Source organism: Centroberyx affinis, unplaced genomic scaffold (assembly GCF_046629955.1).
Source record: "Centroberyx affinis isolate AG114_WGS23_722 - 3 ecotype Tasmania unplaced genomic scaffold, CSIRO-AGI_Caff_v1 ptg001256l_1, whole genome shotgun sequence".
Classification (NCBI taxonomy): Eukaryota; Metazoa; Chordata; class Actinopteri; order Beryciformes; family Berycidae; genus Centroberyx; species Centroberyx affinis.
The window spans coordinates 79,801-98,901 of record NW_027279767.1 but is presented as its reverse complement, the minus strand read 5'-3'; the positions used below and the strand labels follow the sequence as shown (position 1 = coordinate 98,901).

The 19,101-nt window shown below is 42.3% G+C and overlaps 1 protein-coding gene across 4 annotated transcripts; it reads left to right on the top strand.

Annotated features, from left to right (window-relative positions):
- Window positions 1-2,545: 2,545 nt before the first annotated feature.
- LOC139648775 (E3 ubiquitin-protein ligase pellino homolog 2) lies at window positions 2,546-17,703 on the top strand. 4 transcript variants are annotated; one of them, XM_071525009.1, is made up of 7 exons: window positions 2,546-2,830; window positions 8,337-8,466; window positions 9,050-9,151; window positions 10,549-10,746; window positions 11,440-11,625; window positions 13,669-13,874; window positions 14,145-17,703. In XM_071525009.1, exons 1-7 carry the CDS (start codon window positions 2,754-2,756, stop codon window positions 14,527-14,529), a joined length of 1,284 nt encoding a protein of 427 aa, XP_071381110.1. In that variant the 5' UTR covers window positions 2,546-2,753; the 3' UTR covers window positions 14,530-17,703. The 4 variants fall into 4 exon arrangements, with proteins under 4 accessions (XP_071381110.1, XP_071381111.1, XP_071381109.1 ...); XM_071525010.1 differs by having other exon boundaries at window positions 13,669-13,880; XM_071525008.1 differs by having other exon boundaries at window positions 13,669-13,906; window positions 14,153-17,703.
- The last annotated feature ends 1,398 nt before the right edge of the window (window positions 17,704-19,101 follow it).

Genomic DNA, 19,101 nt, shown 5'->3' with positions numbered 1-19,101 from the left:
CCTCAGGGGCAAATTATCATACTATGGATGCCATGTTGCTGCACCCTCTCTAAGAAGTGTCAGTTAAAATCAATGTCACAGAGCCCTCCATAATATCAGTGGCCCACACTAAAGAGATGTGCCAGCCAGTCAAGACCTCATGCTGTGATTAGCTCATGAGATCTTGTCTGACGTGAGGCTACAGTGGAGCAGGGCTGCGGAGAGCATGGCTGCCAATGGAAACTGCTATGTCCAAACTTTTTTTTTTATTTCATCAATGGCTCTTCTTGACTCTATCCTTGCTAGAAAATCTACATAACAGACAGATGATAATGGCATCTGTCAATATAAACACAGTTTCCTTGCCTATCTGGGGCCGTAATGGATTCATAAAGTATTACATAATCATTCCTTTGTTTTGTTTTTTTAATCAGAATTCAGTTGACTGAACATACATGGAATATCTTTCATTCTTAGAATTGTAGAACTCTAGAGCATAGAACAACTCCAGAACATTCTTTAGGTTGTAACTGTCTGGCTGGCAGAGACTGAGGCGAGGATAATCCTCACAGTCCAGACTGGATCCTTGTCCCACTGATTGGGTATCGAGGTCATGAACTAAGGAAATTGAGAGGAGCAGCGTGGTTTCAGTCTTCATGATGGAGGCCAAACACTTTTTCTCGTTTAACGCTGAAACTCTGCCAAACACAGAGACAGCCAGAGAGAGAGAGAGAGGGGGAGATAGAGAGAGGGAGAGAGAGAGCGAGAGAGAGAGAGAGAGAGAGAGAGAGAGAGAAAGACCTACAAACGCACTACCTGAAAAAAACAACAAAAAAGCCTTTGCTCACATCTGGTTCATCCAGTTTTTGCCTTGTATCTCACAAGAAAGGCATGTTGGAGGTTAAACTTTTAATCCACACAGTGAAACTTCAGCTACTGTACTACCACTTCTGTGAGGTGACTCAGCGCTCCCATTGGTGGATTAGGTGCTCTTGTGACTGCAAGCAGGCTGCCACTCAAAGTCCAAGGGTGTGGTTTGGTTCATAAAGAAGCTCATTCATGAGTCATCACCACTTTCATTGTCATTAAGAGTATCTCTATAGTTGAGCACTCCAGCATTTTAGCTAATCTTTGAATGCTCATTTCCATTTTGAAGTTGATGGTTACTTAATCACTCAGGTAATTTGAGTAAATTTGCTCAAGTAAGCAATGAAATAACACTGAGATATCAGATAGCAGAGGCCAGCATTACCACACACTGCATAGTCATACACCGCACGGCGCCTCTCCGCCTTACTCTGCACGCAAGCTACTACATGTCAAACTCTCTGCCAGAGCCTTAAGTCGGCTACTGTTCCAGACTAAGGCAGTCATGACGCTGTGGAGACTGAACAGATTCTCTTACAGCCACCCCAGCACTGGGTCTGGTCCAAAAAGCCTGCAGCAAAGGCTTTGCTTTGCCTAATCAAAAAACAACGAACAGCAACCAAGTTCTTGGAAGGAATTGTGACAAGTAAGTGACAAGGCTGCTGTATCTGACCCAACTTATACGTCCAATTCATTCATATTCCACAGATTTACAACCTGAAGCATTTCCTCAGCAAAAAAAAGAGAATAATAATGAAATAGAGTTGAATACAGTGTTTGTTCATTACAGCACTGTACAGGTGTAGCTCTTCCTTAGACATACATATTAACATTGTAAATAGTTAAAGTCAACTAATTTCATAGAAATTTGGAAAGTTGAACTGAGGTGCACTGCCCTCATGTGGTCACAGCACTATGAGTAAGCACATACTTAAACCAATCACACACTGTCCTCCCTCACACACTTTTCTGTTTGTGTGTGTGTGAGAGAGAGACAGACATGGTAGGGGGGTGTTAAATAGATAGGAAGCGGGGTAGAGAGAGAGAGAGAGAGAGAGAGAGAGAGAGAGAGAGAGAGAGAGAGAGAGAGAGAGGCTCCAGCCGACCTATTTGTCTCTCAACTTGATGAAAAGCGCAGACAATAAAAAAAAAAAAAAAGGTGTCGCGTCTGGGCGCAATGGTGACCCACATCCTAACTACATCACATCCCTGTGAAGCAGCTCATTACGTCAGACTCTATAATGACCCGTGAGATCAGTGCTACGATTTTCTGAAATAAAATCAGACAGATTCCCAAACTATAAATGTGCTGGCTAGGACTGGGCTGTGACATGACGGGGCGACGCGGGCACTTCCTCTGAATTTCGAAAAGCCTCATTTTATTTTATTAGTCAGGAGCCAGCTTCTCATCGAGGCCACATCAATTTCTTGGTTTATAGGGAGGATGCTAGCGTAATTGTATTTCCATCCTGCATTATGAATATTGTTGTATCGTCCCATCGCGCATTCAATATTTATCGGCAACAAATTAACGCTAAAAGTGTGCATTATCCCCTCAAGTCACTGTACTGTCTACTACTTGGGATAAGTCGCCATCGACCACCCCTACTAAACATGGTATCGCCCACTCCCTGCCGTTAGCTGTTGTTGTACCCTATGCTACAGAACAGATTTGTCGCGATACTACTGCACACAGATATTAAACCCACGAAAGATGCTCCTTCACGGGATCAAAACAATAAAACAAGCAACAAGAAGTCTGAAAAAACTTTGCCCAACTGTGCCCAAACTTTGATAGACTACAATTCAACCAACTTCCCTTCAGTTTTGAGTGTGCCAGTATTGTTTTATCTCACTACTACAGCCGTTGGACGCATTTTTTTTTTTTTTTAGAGCAGTCCAGTCTGATGAATTCACCGAAAAAGGACGGAGATGATGTGCCCATTAAAGACCCGGTAAAATACGGCGAATTGGTCATTTTGGGGTAAGTCATTTCAACCTATAAGTTAGATATACTGAAATTGTACAGGCTCAAGAAACGTTTCACCAGTAGACTAAAAATCAAACGGCTCCCTCAATACAATAAACGAAAGGATGACGTGTGAGTTCAGATTTAATCCACTGCTCTCACAGAAAATCTCGTTATTATCGTCGTTTTTCGAAGAGTAAATCTCTGATAGCAATAGATTTGAACTGTTTTTCCTCATTAAATGGAGCATTGCCGTTTTTTTAATGAAACGTCTCGAGTGTAGGTCGGTGTAGTGATGTTACAAACTAACTTTGCATCCCAAATGAAAGCCTTTCCCCTTCGCCTATGCCTCCCAATATACCTTATTTCTACATCTATGGTGTGTTTGTGTGTAAACGGTGCAAAATCTACTATAGCCGTAGTAAATAAGGCTACTACGGATGTAGCCGCTTTTTCATCAATGGTTGGAGTGGGGGTAAAATCAGCACTCGATTGCTCAGGCTGAAAATCCCAATGATGTCATACTATGCTGGATCTGTGATTGCAGAAAGTGGGACAGAGGATAAAACCAGTGTCTGCAAAAAGCCTGCTACTACCTAATATATGTTTTGTCACAAAGGCTTTTTCATGTTTATTACTAATTAATAAACACCGCAGCCAGACGACCATTCATGCCAAGGGGAGAATAGAAATCCTCCCTCCACACACACACACACACACACACACACACACACACACACACCACCACCGCCACACACAGTAGACAGGATGTGCTGATGACAGCCACCAGCTTCCACAGCATTCCCACCCCTGCAGCTCCAAACTAGACCAGTAACGCCACAAAACACACACACACACTCACATACACACACACACACATACACAGTCAGATCCAGACTCACACAGACCTCCCTCTTGCCCTGCAGAGCTTCCTGTGTATGCCAAAGATAACTGACCCAATGGCCTTTCTCTTCCCCTCTGGCTGAACATGGAGTGAGGAGGCTGCAGCCTGCATCAGAATACTGATTAGCCCTCCTCATCCTCCTCCTGTTACCACAAACAGTCCCTTACACCCTTGATGCCACCAGTCAAAGGAAGGAAGTGATAATTTAGCTCAGATCTAAGTGCAAGAAGTAGAAGTAGAAGTGTTCTCAACAGTGTATGAGGTTCATGTCACTTCATTCCACCTCATCAAGGATAGGAAATCAAGGATTTTTGGCTACCAGCCTGCCATTTTGATGCCATCTGTATTATTAGCCTAATCCATTTTAAAACTGATGATTGAGGTTAGGTTTGATCTAGCTTTGCCAAAGTGTTGGCCTCATGCAAACAGGCTAGTAAAGTTGTCTATAGAAAACAAAATTGGTCATGCATTGTTTTTATTATATAGATTATCCTATATCATGATCAGTGGGATTTGCTCCTTATGATTCAGCATAATGACCAGCTGCTCTGTTCCCAAACATACCGTACTGGACACTAGTGAGAATCAAAATGCTCTTTCTACTGCTGCCTGTCAGACATCATATTTTCCTGGCCTGTTTATGCAAGCATGTTTTGACTCTGCATCTGTCTGCCTTAATGATCACATGTCCTGTGTGGTCGATGGCTGTCTCAGTGCAGGGCATGTGATCTTTGCAGTGGCTGCCTGCCATCGCTCATTACCTTAGTTAGCCTGGACACTGTGTGCAGTCCTGGCCGGTCCAGCCCAGCAAAGCTCAACTTGTGCTCTGTTAGAAAGCCCACACCCCCTTCCCACACACCCATGCAAAGCCTCTCTTGTTCTCTCTGTTTATCTCTCCCACACCCTTTTATCTCACTCATAACCACTCTTACGCCGTCTGTGTCGCATTCCTCTGTCTTTCACCCAGTCCCCTCCCTGCCAGCCTGCCAGCCTCCCTATGTTCTGCTGAGTGCTGACTTTCAGAGAGGCAGGTCTCCTCGGTGGCTTGCCCTCAACGAAAATAAACCCCGTGTCGGGGGGCAGAAGGAGTGAATATTTCATACTGTGTGTATCGTGATGTGCGCACATGCGTGACGCAGGCCAGAACTGGCCTGGCGAATCGTACCGTGCTCAGTCGCTCTTCCGCTGGCCTTTCCCCTCAACCCTCTGCCTTAAGTTGTTTCCGATCTTTCTCTCTACCTTTCCTCTCCTAGCACCTTGCCCTTTTCTTCATCTCACCAGCTCTCTGGCCCTGATACGCTCTTCGTTCTCTTATGATAGCTTCTGACCGTTGTTTTTTCTCTATTCTTGTCAAGGCACTGGCTACTCTCTCTTTCTCTGTAAGCTGCTTTTCTCACCCTTGCCCTCTGCTTTGCCCTCTTTTCCTTGGTCCATATCTTCTCCCTGTTAACCAGACACCTCGGACCTCTATCCACCTGGGTCTTCTCTTCCTGACCTACTCCTCCTCTTGACAGCCGAAGTCCAGCTTGAACTGACAGGCAGGGTATATGAGCATGTCCCCTGCCTGACAGATCCTGGAACAGTTTTCTTATTCTTTGAGGGTTTTTCAGATAAAATTCCAGACTTTCTCACCAGCAGCCTGCTGACTATCTGTTCTGCCCCGCTCTAGCCTGAGGGTTGGTAGCTACAGTAAACAAATGATGATCCTGAGATGCACGGCAGTGTAGCTGAATAAACATGCATAATGTCAACAAACTACTCAGTCACACGTACATACACACGCACATTGGGCAGCAGGGTGCTCTAGTGGTTAGAGAAACCCTCCTTCACCCAGAGGAACCTCGTGTTTGCATGCATCTGCCCCGCTGAGGTGTTTTTGAGCAAGACACCGAATCCCTTCAAGATCCAGGGATGCTGTTCTGTAGCTGAGCCTGCGATTTGATCTCCCTGGAGGAGGTCAAACAAAAAGAGATTCATGGGGCTCAATAAAAGTATCACATTATCATTATTATACAGATCAGTAAGGAAACTTGCTTTGGAAGGAGAGAGAGCACTCTGAACTTACTTCACACCATTCCTTTCGAATCCAGGTGTTCCAAAATGTAGATGAATTTGTGAACCAGACAGTCTGACAGAACTCGCACGACTGGTAATTTGATGTGTTGTATCATTATAGATTATAGGCACCTCTCCATTACAGCAACTTATACGTATTTTAGTTTCAGTCTAACCCTAAATCCACCAGCCCTGGGTCTGTACAAAAGATAAAACAATAAAAAACTCTTTACAGATAATAACTAGCTAACCAGTTGACCAAACTGAGCAGCTAGCACTGACATAAACTGTGAAGTAGATCAAATTTTATTTACCAGTCATTGTGTATCTGATGCAAATTAGTTTAAGGGAAACTAAGAGACTCTAAGAATGCAAGGGAAGATTAATATAAATATAGAGAAATATAGGTGCAATTTTGTCATCTGTAGTTTATTTCAGAGAACAGTTTTTTTTGCTAGATGTATGACTGGTTAGAAATGTCAAAAACTCTGATGATGACCTGGCTCTGCCCAGATTTCAGCAACTATTCTACATTCTGGACATTAAAAATCATAAAACCTCCCACTGGTAGGAACCTAACTGAAACTAACTGATACTGACTGAACTCAACCTCAACTCAAACTGGCCCCCATTACACCTGCCAATACCATGTGTCTCGTATCCAGAAAAGTTTTAGTTGCTACAGTATATGTGGATTGGAGACACATTGCACTTACACTTTGTTGTTAATGTGGCCTTCTGATGTCATTTGGATGATCTCAATGCATCTTGGTTGCATTTACGCCTGGATTTTATGTGTTTTTGCTCTATCCAAACACAATCCAATCACCCAGGACAGATGCCTGTGTAAAAGGGGTCTTTATCTAACACACAGGCTAGTTTCTCAAAATTTCATAGAGGAAAGGTGATAACAAATGGAGATAGTGAAACGTCTAGCCAGAATACCCATTTTCCAGTGCAATATCTCATTGTGCAAACAATCAAAGGAGGCACTAGTCCCGTGACCCCACTTTGAGACCCCACTGTGAGAGCGATCTGTGACCAGAGCCGGACCAGATGCCCTGCGAGGTGATCCAATTTGAAGGCCAGTGAAGGCAGAGTTAATGTCCTTCACAAAGTATTCTTGCCCACTGGGCATCCTCTGAATAGTTTTTAATAAGGACCATGCGCCGCTGATTAGCCAAAAGCTTAAAACCAGCATACAGCCTTCTGTGTGAACCCAGACCGTGAAAATGAAGTTCCACTGAGCTTCATTGGGAAATTGAGGATGAAGTCAGTGTTTTAGCCAGAACCCCTGCCAGAGTGGAAAGTTAAAATCATGCTACACACTCATTAAAAACACATGAAAACTGAGATCATCTTTTCAAAAAGAGGTTGAAATTGAATTATAAAAATAGTGCACACTCTAGGCTTAGACTAGATTATTTACAAGCCTCACACCAAGAAGAATCTAAATTTGCATGTCTGCTTGTATTAATGAGCAAAAATCTATTATTCTGATTCTTAACTAGAGCAGTTACTCAAGGCTATACAGTAATGGTATTGTGCGAAGGAGTTGTGGAAATTATTCTGTCACTCTGAAAATGTGTTTCATTGTAAAGAGAGGTTAACAATAGCTCGCTCCTCTACAGTGAGCGCGAGTTTCAAGTGCAAACTGAGTGAATGAGACTCGAGTGGTATTTGTGCTGTGGGTGAGGTTCAACAGTCATACATGAATCATGAGTGGCTTGTGAGTGCTGTGTTTGTAATTTGTTTTAATAGACACTGTAATAACGCAGCCACACTGACGCACAACAATAACACAATTTTGTTTGCTCTCTGATTGCAGGTATGTGTACAAAGGTCTTGGTGGCATTGGTGGCGTTTTATTTGTAGCTTTAGTTTTCCCATGAGTATCAGCAGAGATCGTAAACAGAGATTAGGAACAAGACAACAATGTGTTCTGTTCCTTCCACCATCAGCTTCCTCAATAAAGCTAGATGAACTGGAATTGAACTATATTCTATGTACAGTGTTGATCAGAAGAGCAACACTGCATGGGTTTGAAACGTGTTCACTGGAGCTGCTCATTGGACATGTGGGGAGTCCATATGTAAAGGAAGAAAGAGAAGAGGAAATCCAAGGCACTCTCCTCTGTATGAAGTTAAAAAGCCATTTATTAACCATGGCTATTTCATGTTAAAATGTAATAAAACGGCCCCACCAGGACTTCTTCAGGGTGCAGAGAACAATGACACATTCTTTTTTCCTTTATATATGCAATGTACATATTGTCTTTGAGTCCGCCCTGTGTACTGATGTGTGATGACTCATATCGCATTGTTTTTTAACTCTGCCTGAAGCTAGGCCATTAAATTTTTCTGACCTGCCTGGATACTAAAGTTCTATTCTATTCTATTCTATTCTATTCTATTCTATTCTATTCTATTCTATTCTTCTAGTCTAGTCTGGTCTTTCCAAGTCTATTCCAGTCTAGTCAGGTTTAGTCTAGTCTACATGATGTGTTTGTTTCCATGGCCTTATTTTTTGTCCTGTGTTTGTTTTTGTTTGTTTTTTCTCCAGGTACAATGGCTCTCTCCCCAGCGGAGACCGCGGGCGCAGAAAGAGCCGCTTCGCTCTCTACCGGAGGACCAAGGCCAACGGCGTCAAACCCAGCACCGTGCACATCCTCAACACGCCACAGGATAGCAAGGTCTGTGTGTGTGTGTGTTTTTTATCAGTGTGGGACATTCATTTCCTTCCCGTGACTCCCTCTTGTCTTTAGTTAAGGGGCCAGAGGAAGGATGACTATACGCATGAAGAGTGGTGTGTGTGTGTGTGTGTGTGTGTGTGTGTGTGTGTGTGTGTGTGTGTGTGTGTGTGTGTGTGTGTGTGTGTGTGTGTGTGTGTGTGTGTGTGTGTGTGTGTGTGTGTGTGCGTGCATCCATCCATCTGCATATGTGTGTCTCTTTCCTATCTGTGGATGCATGATTGTTTCTATTTTAATTCTTGGAATTTGAAACAGTCCCCTGGCTGTTGAAACTGGAAAGAAGTGACATTTTTATCACCATCAGCACATGGTCATGTGTTGCTATCACATGCATCATTACAGTTTGAGACTTTTATTTTAGAATTATAAATATAGAACCATTTTTTATTGCCTTTTGAATTATGGATCGTCAAGAAAATGCCAACAGTGTTTCTCTCCTTCTATCCTCCCATGTCTAAAAGTTAAAACTCAAGACTGTTCCAGATTATCTGAATGCGACCCTTGTTGCATGCCGTTGTTGTTGCAGGCGGTCCACAGCAGGGGGCAGCACAGCATCTCCTTCACTCTGTCCCGTAACCAGACGGTGGTGGTGGAGTACTGCCATGACAACAACACAGACATGTTTCAGGTAATGACACCCCAGGGAACCAATAAAGGCTTTCATCCATCCTCCTTAGACAATGTCAGGATTTAAAGCAAAAATAATCCATCCTAAGAATTCACACGTTATTTCCATGATTTTAGTCTTACACAATGCTCTTACATAATGTCATCCAGTTGCCAAATCATTTTGGTTCAGAGCTGTGAGCAATAATATGAATAAAAGCTTTTGTGTAAAAGAATAAACACTGTATTTGTACACAAAGTTCTTAAAATGATCACAAATTACCATATTTGTTTTCCAAATTATACATTGTTCTATGCAAATACTATTTGAACTGTCCAAGATCCGAGGGACAATGTCAATTCTGTTTTAGGTTGGATTTTTCCTCTCTGGTTTGGTTAAACCTTGCTGACAGAAGTCTTTATATATATTTTTTTTTATAAAGAATGCAATTGACAAAGAACAGTTGAAAACAGCTGAGGAAATAGAGGGGGGTTAACCTTCAAGAGCCCCCTCTGTTGTGTCCAGTAGTACATACAGGAGACTATAGTTTTACAACTACAAAAATCAATTTAAAATCATGACTCATAATGTTAACTAATTTTCATCCACCACTAATTTCATCCACCACTAATATCTATCTACAAAGATCCAAGAAAGAGGGTTGATTTTCTAATAGGTGTCAGAAATTTCATTTAGGTAATTTGACTTGATTTCCAGTCTCTATGATTAAAACGAGAACAGGTGAAACAGAGACTGGAACATATGGGCATTAGGACCTTCGTTTCGCCCAGAGCTCGAACCACAAACTACAGCACCCACACATACGGCCACTCACCGTGCAGCATCAGCTATGTGACACAGGCTCTCTCACAGCGGGGATACATGAATATTCATTGAGCCCAAAAATAAGTCAGAGGGTGCCAGCTTAGAAGTGGGACCCAGATACAGTCAAACCAGCAGAAACACTCCGGGAATAAGAACCTGGATACTTTGAATTACAGTCACACTCTCTTTCATACAATAATTTCACCTTATCTCATCTCATTTTATTATTAATCCATGGGTACTGAACCTCCAGCCTTAGCATCCCCTGATGTGTGTGTCCATGATTATCCTGACAGTTCTCCAACTTTCTTTATCAATAATTTAAAATGGCCTTTTACAATATAAGAGATAAAACTCTTTTATCTCTATGGCAACACTCACAACAATGAAAGCCTCCATTATGTGGGAGACGTAATTTTGGAAAATCTAAACCAGGAAAAATTGGATCACAGCACAAAGCTGAAGCCAATGTCTAAAACTAATAAATGTTATACCAATGTTAAAATATCACTTTTTGATTAATAATATCCAGGATGGCCAACCTTTCTGTCAGTGGATTGTAAAAGACAGTTCTCTGTGCTGTTCCCCTACAGATCGGGCGCTCCACAGAAAGTCCCATTGACTTTGTGGTGACAGACACTTCCGGAGGGGGGAAGGAGGGGGAAGACCCCTCCATCGCCCCCAGCACCATCTCACGTTTTGCCTGCAGAGTGGTGTGTGAACGCAACCCTCCCTACACCGCACGCATCTACGCCGCTGGCTTCGACTCCTCCAAAAACATCTTCCTAGGGGTGAGCAGACAGATTTATGGAGGTGATATTCATGAATTGAATTAGAGGGAACAGTTCGAACTTGCAAGGAATGCAAACATTTCATTGGATGTAGGGGAAATAATGCAGAGCATGCAGCAAAATGAAAAGTGATTGGAAAATAGGCTAAGGTTTTGGAGTCAGTTTACTAAATCGTAGTGTAATGAATTGAGTAAAATTACATGGTAGAGTGGAGTCACAGTCAGTTCTCATTAGTGCTGGGTATCAAAAAGCAATACATATCAGTTATGTAGCAATTTTTGGCATTTGTATCAATTTAAAGTCATCAGAAGGTATCTGAAAATCTCAAAATGTTGTATTCTTACTTTGAGAACTCAAAATTTCTTCTTGTGTGTGGACATTTTTTCTGATGATATTGATTGAATATGATCCGATTCTACTTAGAAAAGCAGATGGCGCTTAGAAAAAGAACGCTTAGATAAAGAATGATTTATTATATTGTATCATGAAATCGAATTTGAAGTATTAGAATTGGTATCGGCATTGAAAGATTTACAACAATGCTCAACCCTAGTTCTCATCCTCATTAACAAAGACAAAGCCAAGAGTTAAAACATTGGCCATTCATATTTACTTTACTCATATTTACGTTTTAATTCAGCTAGAAAGTCAGTGTTATGAATGATTATATCCACCATGTCTGTGCTTCCACAGGAAAAAGCCACCAAATGGAAAAACCCTGATGGGCACATGGACGGCCTGACCACCAACGGGGTGCTCGTGATGCACCCAGAGGGGTTCCCCGAGGACTCCAAGCAGGGCCTGTGGAGGGAGATCTCTGTGTGTGGAGACGTCTACGCCCTGCGGGAGACACGCTCCGGACCCAGCCGCGGCAAACTGGTCAGTCACATGCTGGGATGAGTGACGAGTGTGTGTGCACGCAAAGTGTGCATGTGCTTGGTTGCTTGCTTGTTTTTGTGCTTACACTTGTGCGTGTGTATGTGTGGCAGATTGTAGTTTTAATTATACATACATTTCTTTGAGGCAGATCTGCTCTGGAGGCAGAAATAATTGAGTTAAAGCTCAACGAGGGAGCCAAAGACCCACAGTTTTTCAGAGCACAACGTAGCTAAGTGGCGAACTCGGGTCAAAATATAAAAAAATATGGCAAAATGCCTTTCTGTTTTTTTTTTTTTTTCATTTATTAATGATTATGGCATTCAATGATCTTGGAACGTCAGCAGGCTAGATAACTACTTTACCTACATAGCTAAAAGAGTACTATGGATTAGAGATGCACCGATTGCAATTTTCTTGGCCGATTCCGATTTCCGATTTTTTAAAAGTCTGACCTGCCGATTCCGATTTTGGCCGATTCCGATTTTCTTTCTCAGAACTATAATTGACAGCACACACAAACATTTTTGTAACTTTTCTTTAATGGAAAATTAAAATTCAATTGTATGTTCATAATAAAACATTGACTATTAATAACTTACATTTTCTCCAAAACTGCACCAGGTTACAGGACCTTCTCTCACTCTCACTCAAACAAATCTCAAAATAAAAAAGTGCTCCAGGTTACTGGACAGAGCTTTTTTGAACAAATAAAATCCAAATGAAAATGAATTGCAGTATATCCCACTTTATACTTTCCCGAAAGAAAACAGGTGCAACAGATCTATATAACAACACACGGACAACAACAGGTAGTTCCGACCAAGCGATCTGATTGGTCAACTAGACATTTAGAACGTGCTCAAATCAGCATGACAGCACACCTAGCCGTGCTCATCACTAAATATTACTCCGCCATATTATCATACAATATATTTAAATATAACGTTACGCTAACTGTGTTCAGCCTTGATGTTACCAGACGCTCTGCCATCCATCAGCTGTGCCAGTGAGTCTGTGACACGGCGCTACTAGCTTAAAAATACATGTGAAGTTTGCGGACATAGTAGCTAAATCTGTCCATGGAAAAATTATTTTTTTCAGCAGATATCTTAGTTACAACAAGATTGAGCTAGCAAGGCAGTTTTGTGTTCATATGTGTGGTATTTATTCAGTTTGGGAAATCCCGCGATCTCTAGAAAGCATTAGCTCAAGTTGGCTGGCTGACTCAACAGGGACTAGAAATCGTCTCTGTTGCTAGGTCGTTACTAAGGCTCCGCCTACTTGCTGGAGTAGTAAACTAGGTTCCATTACATAGGAGTGTACTGACGTGACTGATTGTTTTCCAGTTATTAGTCAGACCCCATGTATTTCCGGGGAAGCTGAGATAACACTTGCAAAACGATTTTTATTTTGAGAGCGAATTGCCCCACAATATGAATACATTTTGTTTGTATCTTTTATTTTGTTGGTAACTGTTGTATAATCGCAATATTACACTCTGGGGTGTGCGTTACCGTCATTATTGGCACGACAGTGATGCGGTCAGGACCGAGGCGCTTGCGCCGAGGTCCGTAAGCATCACGGTAACGCACACCCTCTCGTGTAATATTGCTTAATTACAGCGGAGTTTTTACCGTTGTCTTAAATTTGACCGGCACAGAATCGGATATATGAGACTGATCGGCCGGTCACCGGTCATGGCCGATCAGCTGAAAACCGGCCGATTCCGGTCACCGGCCGATCGATCGGTGCATCTCTACTATGGATGGCTACTTTGAACTTGGACGGTCCGCTAGGTGAACTACCTAACCTAGATAACTTAGTACGGCTAAATTGCATTTTTTCAGTTGGTAGCAAGAACACTAGCATTCATAATATTAGCTACTTCCTCTCTTACCCCTTGCCTTGTTTTTTTACTGGGATTCAGTCAAATGTTGCAGAAAAACAGACTGTTTACATCATTACCACTAATTGTCATTGTAAGCTTGCATCTGTCTGCGCCTGTTTGTGCTTTAATTGGCTTGTGTGTGTCACGCTCTGCAGGCTGAGGGGGAGAGCAGCGCGCTGCGTGACGGCTCCCTGGTGGACTTGTGCGGTGCCACCCTGCTGTGGCGTACTGGAGAGGGGCTGCTCCGTGCTCCCACCCTGCGCCACCTGGAAGCACTGCGCCAGGAGCTGAACGCTGCGCGGCCCCAGTGCCCCGTCGGCCTCAGCACACTGGCCTTCCCCAGTCTGCCACGCAGCCACAGGTGGGTGCCACATGTGATACATGACAGGGTCGGTTTGGTCACTTGGTGTTTCAGTTTAATGATTAATTTCTTATCAGGTTATTCATCTTGTGTCATGTGAAATTTCCAGAAGCTTGCCTATAAGCAAGCTATTCTCTGTGTTTTACACTTTGGTAGTTATTGCATTTACAAAAGCGATGTTAATATGTCAAAAAAACAGCTAAAGAATAGTGCTTGTAGTAGTTTGCACCAAGCTGAAAATAATGCCACTCTGTTGATGTGTTGTCGCAGCCTTGAAGAACGGCAGCCCTGGGTCTACCTCACCTGCGGTCATGTTCACGGACGCCACGACTGGGGCCAGCGATCTGAGGGAGAGGAGGAACAAGGAGAAGGCGAGAGCTCCACAGTCCGCCGTGAATGCCCCCTGTGCAGGAGCCTGGGCCCATACGTGCCGCTGTGGCTCGGGTGTGAGCCCGCTGTGTATGTGGACGCCGGAGCCCCTACACACGCTTTTGTGCCGTGCGGCCATGTCTGCTCAGAGAGGACAGCCAAGTACTGGGCTGAAACCCCGCTGCCCCACGGGACCCACGCCTTCAGACCCGTCTGCCCCTTCTGCTCGACCGCCCTCAGCTCCCCCGGCTGGACGCGGCTCATCTTCCAGGGCCCCATCGACTAGCCACCGCAGCGCAGCAACCACTAACACGATAACAGAATGATGCCTGGGCTTCATTCATGTTGCAAATGTTGAACAATGTTCAGTATAGAAAGGTCATTGATATAAAGGGTCTAACACAGGGAGGGGCAGTCATGAGCCGAGAGTCTGCAGGTTTCCATTCCAACTAAAGACTACAGCAGGTGATTTCACTGATTATCACACCTTCAACCACAGGAGGATGAACTGATCAGTGAAATGACCTTGTGTAGTCTTTGTGTGGAATAAAAACCTGCACACGATTGCCCCTCCTTGGTCTAACTCTTGTGTGTTCTACTCTCAATCTGAACGTTGGCCAACATTGTGTTGCTGAATGCAGCCCTGGGCTGAAGATTCCTTCCCCCTGTCTCTCCCTCTGTGTTTGTTGATCTGTATAGGATCAGGATAGGTGAGTTAAACATGACGGAAGAGAGGTCAGTATCTGTCATGAGGACAATGTTCCCTCTGAACCAGCGGTGTCCAGTCTGGTGCCATGGAAGAATCTGCAGGTTTCCTTTCCAACCAAGCACTACACCAGCTGATTTCACTAATTCATTCCTCCTTCTCTGGTTGAAGGTTTAGCTAATTGGTGAAATCAGCTGGTGTAGTGTTTGGTTGGAATGAAAACCTGCAGATTCTTCCATGGCACAGGACTGAACATCACTGGCTTAGAAGGCACATTGCATGTAGATACACCATGGCGAGCTTACCTATTCCCACCAGATCTGATTCTGATTTCCAGGCAGATGGGGTATAGACAGGGGCCTGGTTTTAAACTTGGGCAAAATCCACTTCATAACTCTCTAAAGCAATAATAGCACTCCCATGCAATACCCTCCTAGATAAGCTAGTTGTGCTATGTTTAGCAGGGTCATAGATCACTTCAAACATGGCTGAAAATGGTTTCCAGGTCAAGGGCTCAACCAGAGGTGTGTTCAATTCTGTGGTTTTATTTTTCCAAATGTGGTGTTAGACCACAAATCTGAGTATATGTTGATGCAAGCAATGACTAGTAACTTGAATCAATAAGTAATTACCTGCTAGGTTTACTCATTTGAGATGCATTAAGTAGCCTGAGCATGCTGACAGAAATGCCGACAGATCCCGACTCACAACACAGTAGCTGGTGTTGTCAAAATGTGTGTGTTGGATTGTTATTGGCGTGTTCATTTGAACACACTTCTGGTTAATGAATTATGCTAAACAGGGTCTGTGTCAAGAGTATGATGGACTGTCAAAAGGTATGACCTTACATAACCTCAAAAGATTAACTTTTTTTGTTTCAAAGAAAACTATTTTGTTAGGAAATGGGGAGGGATTTATTTGGGGAAGAGGGAGGGATTCTTTTAGATGTTCAGTGTTAAAAAAAAAATACAACTATTTTTCTAACTGATAATTGGTTTTAGTTAACTGTTGTTTCTCAGTGTAAGCAAGTTCTGTGTGTTTCAGAATATTATTGTGTGGTAGATCTAGGAGAGCTTGTGAGTGAGAAAATATTGCCAACACTGTGTCAAACACACACAACGCTACCATAAACATTGCCCAGACAATGAATGTAGCCAAATACTCAGGCTATATTTAGCCTTCCCAGGTGCTCATATTGAATTGTCTATATTGTGATACTATTTTTGTAATTGAATATTATGGTGTAGCTTGATTATGGTCTAGCTTGAAAAGTCAGATTGTGTCAATAATAGCCTCAAGTATGGAAGATGTATAATTGGTAATACACACCCACATGAAATTGTGTCTAGCTTGCATGTGCTGAACGTACACGTATGTACACTACACATACTCTATACACATACAAACACTCTCGCTCACGACTTTGCACGGTGGATTGCCAAACTGTATTCATGCTCAGAGTGTTTTTCCCTGTGAGAAGAGATAGACCAGGATGTCTTCCATGTCCTCAGCTGTCAGAACTGCAGCATCTCTGTTTTTTGGAAGACCTTTCCAAAAAACAAAAACAAAGCCCCTCTCCTGATACTTGATAGATGTGTGACATTTATGAATGAGACCCATGAATTCCCACTTTGTACTACTATGCTAATATTTTCCACTAAACCAATTCACTGCAGAAAATTATCCATATATGAACAATTGTTTTCATTTTGTATTTAGACTGAAAAGGGGGAAAATCTTGAGCTAGGGAAAGTCATTCTGCTGGTTTCAAGATAATGAATTATGTGATATTAACTATATTTTGGTAGAATATTTTGACTTGCTTTAGAAAAAAAAGTTGCATTTAAAGTCTAAATACAAGATTTAAACACTTGGTGTGATGGATAATTGACGTAGTGCTGCTGATTACTGTAGCTCAGGATTAGTGTGTTGCACAGTGATTTTAGGCTGGTAGGAGACATTTCAGTCAGATATTTAAAAGGTTTCAGAGCTGCAAGTCCTTCAAATGGGCGTCAGATGTGAAAACAAACTTCCTTGTCAAATGCCCCGTGACTACAGGGGACGTTATAGCAGGTCAAGGATCAGTCCTGCACTTCATATACGGGTAGTAATAAAAGGGTTGCCAGTTCCAAGGGGTTTAGTGAAACCAGACAGGTTCACAAGCAGGGTTATGAAAACATCTCAGTCAGCTGCCCTTTATTAAGCACGCCAAAACCACTGGAGCCGCACCAGTGAATCCTGCTTTTGAAGATAATATGTATAACGGTTAATGTATTACCATTGGCATGTGGATGGAAGAATAGTTGCAGCACCCTTTTGGCTTCTATGATTTGTGACATGAAATATCCTTTTACTTTGTTCTTAATTTGAACCCAGCTTGGGTTGATCTTGTCCATATGCAATTAACTTTTCCTTGTTTTTGGATTTTAGTATTGGTGAAATTCTCAGACCTATTTTAGCCTGGCATCATCCTTAAGTTCAATACCACCTTCAGTATCCTGTTGTGTTTTTTTTGTTTGTTTGTTGGGGTTTTTTATGTACTAATTTACCTTTATTCCTGATAAAAAACTTCAACCTTCTCTTATGAATTCACCTTATTAGGTGAATAGTTGACCCTATTACACAGCTTAAGACCTCATGGTTAGTAATGCATTCCTTTAAAAACATCAGTATATGTACAGCTGTTTTGTATTATTTTATATCATACCTTTCTGTAATCCTCCGGTGCACAGACAATCGCTATACACATGTCAATAAACCTGTTAAAAGCTGGATCTGCTTCCTGGTTGTGATGTGTGGAGTCGTGTTGCTGCTAATTATTACTGTGAAGAGGAGAGGAGATCATTTTGAATCACTAGATATAAATAATAATGGTAATGCTGTGACAGTGAAGCCAGAAGAGGCTCTTCAGCCTTGAGAGGGGATGAGATAGATAAGCATGTCATTATTTGAACAGCAGAGGATTTGCTTATTACATGTATATGTTTAGTCATGTATGTTTCGTCAAGTAGTGCGGTGTGTTTCCAGGCCAGCAGAGGGCGCACTCCACCAGCTATATGGTGGAGCGCAGGGCATCCACATCATGATGGGGTTGCTTTGAGTTGCATCACCTCTTCAAATAATCTACCATAATAATGAGCACTTTTGGCAGTCATGTACATCACCACGCAAATGTGATAAGAAGCTGCAAAATTACGGAGCGCATGATTTGAAATAATAGTTGAAAAGAATTAAGTTAGTTTCCTTGCAAAGCCTTTTTCCAGATGCCTCCTGAAAGACTCTCGGAGACCTGCTGAGGGTGGTGTTATTCAAAAGTTTGTTCAGAAATTATTTCACTCTTGAACCATGGGGAAGAGGGAGGTTTTTTTTTTTTTTCTTTCAAAGATTATGAAGCCTATTTCATGGGTATCTTAGTGACACACAGCATTTAATCTCTTCCACAGCGAGGGAGGGAGGAGGAAGAACAGAAATCCGCAGAGCTGCAGAGAGTCTACAGAAGAGACCGCAGAAATATATGAACAAAGTTGCTTTGTGGTATATGTTAAGATATACTGTATTATTCACCTAATACATATTAATCGGTGATACCTCTTGTTGTTTGTCAGTCAGTATCCTAACTAATTTGTATGGAAAGCATTTTGCAATACAGTATATGCAACTGAAAATGCTTCTAAGAAAGAGTTTAAAGTAATTTGGCAACCAGCATTTTCCAGTGTTAAATGCACAGAGAAATGTAGAATTTGTTAAACTTTAGGTTAAACTGTGAATAGATTGCTTTCCCAACATGCAGATGAACAACTTTAAGGGTTACTTTTCATCTTTTCATCCAAGTCATTCATTCTGTTGCTGCTTTGACACAGGACAGCTCTCACTAATGCAGAGGGACACCTGGCTGCTGAACCTGGCTGTATCCCCCAAATTTGGAATTTGGGGGATACAGCCATATTCAAAGCATAGACTCTTATAAAGGCGGTGGTAATGTACTGAGCAGTCTCTGTTTTCCTGGATTTTGAAGGTTATGTTTGAAATAATGTGTAAATGAGGTCACTTATTTATCAACCTCTTTAGAGTAAATTGTCACACATAACTTAGCTGCAGCTGAAAATTTGTTTTTGCAGCATGTCCCAAACACTCCAGATGAGGGCAATCTTC

What these genes read in the sequence shown, in the direction of transcription:
- LOC139648775 (XM_071525007.1), top strand. Translation starts at nt 2,754, where the DNA reads ATGAATTCACCGAAAAAGGACGGAGATGATGTGCCCATTAAAGACCCG. An exon ending in GGCGAATTGGTCATTTTGGG is followed by an intron (nt 2,831 to 8,336) that starts GTAAGTCATTTC and finishes TTTTTTCTCCAG; the next exon opens with GTACAATGGCTCTCTCCCCA. An exon ending in ACAACACAGACATGTTTCAG is followed by an intron (nt 9,152 to 10,548) that starts GTAATGACACCC and finishes GTTCCCCTACAG; the next exon opens with ATCGGGCGCTCCACAGAAAG.